A 2,465-nucleotide genomic window follows, 5' to 3' on the forward strand; every position below is an offset into this window, starting at 1 on the left:
GGCGGGGGCCCTGGGGCCGGGGCCGCAGGGCCGGGCGCGGTGGCGGGCGGCAGCGGGCGGGACTCAGCGGGCGGCGCGCCGCCACCGCGGGAGCGGGCGTCGTTCTCGGCGGCGCCGGCGCGCCAGAAAGGGGTTTCGAGATCGGGCAGCAGCTCAAACGTGGGCGCGATCGCAGCGGGCAGCAGCAGGGACGAGATCGTGTAACCATAAACCACCACACACGCTGGTATTCGGCATGCAATTACACATGCATGGAGGGCGATAATGCAGAGGATCGCCACTCGCAAACTCTCACGACAACCCGCTTGTCCAGCATCCCATTGCGCCGCTGCGCAGCACGGGTAAGGCAGGAGGCCGCGCGCGGTGCCCCGTGGATGGGAGGAGGCCTGGGTGCGAGAAGACACCGACATGAGGCGGGTCGGCGGCACGCAAGCTAGAGGATGGCCGGGGCTCCATGCAGGGGGCTCATGTCATGAAGCACAGGCAGTGCGGCACCCTGGGCTGGTGATCAGGGGCGGACAGCTGTGGCAGCACCTTCCGTCCCACAGCGTGCAGCACGTGAGCCGCCAGGAGTGCGTGTGACACAACGCAATGTTGGCCAGCCCAGGGTGCGTGGTGGGGTGAGTGGTGGGCAAGGCTCAGGCCGGCGCGCAGGGGCGACATGGTTGGCTGCAACGCGCACACCGTGAAGGAAGGTAAGAGGGGGTGGGGTTTGGGGCCGTGCATGGGCCCATTGGAGGAAAGCATGTTATAAGGTCGCCCAAATAAGGTGGCACGTGACGCAGGCGCATCGGTGCTCTATTTTCAAGGTCTGCGAGCAAGCTTGGGTGGGTGGGCAAGGTGGGGCTGGGATCATGCAACATAACCTACCGCGCCGCGCGATGAGTACGGCCAGTACCAATCCCGCATCAGCCGGCGCCCCCCGCCGCCCCGGCCACAACGCCGCCTGCCGCGCTCGTCCCAGCGCCGCCCGCGGCGCCCGCTGCCGCCGCTGCCGTTGCGGCGGGTGGGCGGGCGATGGCCAGCAGCCGCGTGGCGTCGTCTGCCGAGATGGGGGTGCGGTAGTGTTCGTACATGTAGACGAGGTCCATGCACACTGAGTAGACCTGGGAGGTTGAGGTTTGTGCATGTGTACGTGAGTTTGTATGTTTGTGTGTGTATGTGTGAGTGAGAGAGAGAGAAAGCGAGAGAGTGAGTGAGAGTGTGTGTGCGCGCGTGCGCGCACGTGTGTGCGAATGTGTGATTTTGTGCGCGTGCGCATGAAGGGGAGGCCTAAAGGAGGACCTGGCTGTCTAGATGCGAGGCACAGGCAGGCTGGGCCTCCCTTCCTCAAACCCTAACAGCATGCCGCTTGGCTTGGGCCAGAGCAGCTGGGAAGGCCGATTGCAATATACCTCTGCCCGCTAGAAACTGGGCCCGACCCACAAAGCGCCCGGCCCTTGCGGCGCACTGCCACGCGCACCTGCCTCTCCACCTCACGTACTCGCTCCAATACACCGCCAGGCGACGCCCCCGCTTTCGTCCGCCACCAACCCCTCCCTTTGCCCTCCCGAACATTCCCTGATGCAAGTGTTCAACAAAAACCCTGATTTCGCATCGAGAACAATGGGACCCTCTGATCGCAGCTCAAATGGTGTGACTTGTGAGTAAATCAATGCGCGCCTGGTTAAGGTCCACGTCGAGGGTCTGCAGCCACGCGCGGATGTCCCTGCTGCACACGACGCTGGCCAGGTACACGCACCCCAGCGCCAGCACGTGCGGCGCGTGCACCAGCGGCAGGTCCGTCCTGTGCGCGTCGTTGAGCGCGGCCCAGGCGTTCTGGCCGAGGTCGGCGAGCTGGGGGTCGGCGGCCAGCAGCTTGGTGAGCGCGAGGTAGGGCGAGAAGACGAGCAGGTGGGTATCCAGCTCCTCCAGGATGAGCTGGGGGGGGGTCCATGGAGGGCGGGGGGGAGGGGAGGGCGAGTGAGGTGGCTGGTTGTTGGGCAGCGGGAGGATGGTCGATGGAGGCGTGGGGTTGGCCTGCAGGCCGCAGCAGGGTGGGAGGTGAGAGGGGCCGGTGCAGGAGGAAGTGGCCTGTGGTGCTTTTGCATGGGCGGTGCGGGTTGGGTCTCTGACCTTTGGCATGGCTGCGGCCTGGCAGCGCCCAGCACTTCTCCTCCCCATGGCAACTTGCCCTCTCTGCATGTGTGTGGCACCACACATGCACGCTGCAACCCCCTCCACTCTCTGCGCCTTTCCTTCCCTCTCTTTCCCTTTGTCCCTCCATCCCTGTACCTTGCTCCGTCTTACACACACACACACATGCACGCACGCACCCACGCACGCGCGCACACACAAACACACACACACACATCCGCACACTTTTCAAGAGACTCTCTGACTCCCGCACGCTCGCACGCATACTCACACACTCGCACATCCACACTCAAACGACCACCGCCCCCAGCCAGCGCCGCCCCCCCCCC

At 65.2% G+C, this 2,465-nt stretch overlaps 2 protein-coding genes across 2 annotated transcripts; one reads left to right on the forward strand and one right to left on the reverse strand.

The window, feature by feature from the left end:
• Nucleotides 1-28: 28 nt before the first annotated feature.
• Nucleotides 29-226, forward strand: MNEG_16245 (hypothetical protein; the record flags this gene model as incomplete). Its single annotated transcript, XM_014035284.1, has 1 exon — nt 29-226. A coding segment is annotated over one exon (198 nt), but the record flags the coding sequence as incomplete, so codon positions are not given.
• A 1,400-nt stretch (nt 227-1,626) lies between these two features.
• MNEG_16246 (Cyclin-C) lies at nt 1,627-2,124 on the reverse strand (the record flags this gene model as incomplete). The annotated part of the gene is made up of 2 exons (XM_014035285.1): nt 1,627-1,920; nt 2,116-2,124. The coding sequence occupies 2 exons, from the start codon at nt 2,122-2,124 to the stop codon at nt 1,627-1,629; spliced, it is 303 nt and encodes a 100-aa protein (XP_013890739.1).
• Nucleotides 2,125-2,465: the final 341 nt, after the last annotated feature.

Source organism: Monoraphidium neglectum (genome assembly GCF_000611645.1).
Source record: "Monoraphidium neglectum strain SAG 48.87 unplaced genomic scaffold scaffold06154, whole genome shotgun sequence".
Taxonomy (NCBI): domain Eukaryota; kingdom Viridiplantae; phylum Chlorophyta; class Chlorophyceae; order Sphaeropleales; family Selenastraceae; genus Monoraphidium; species Monoraphidium neglectum.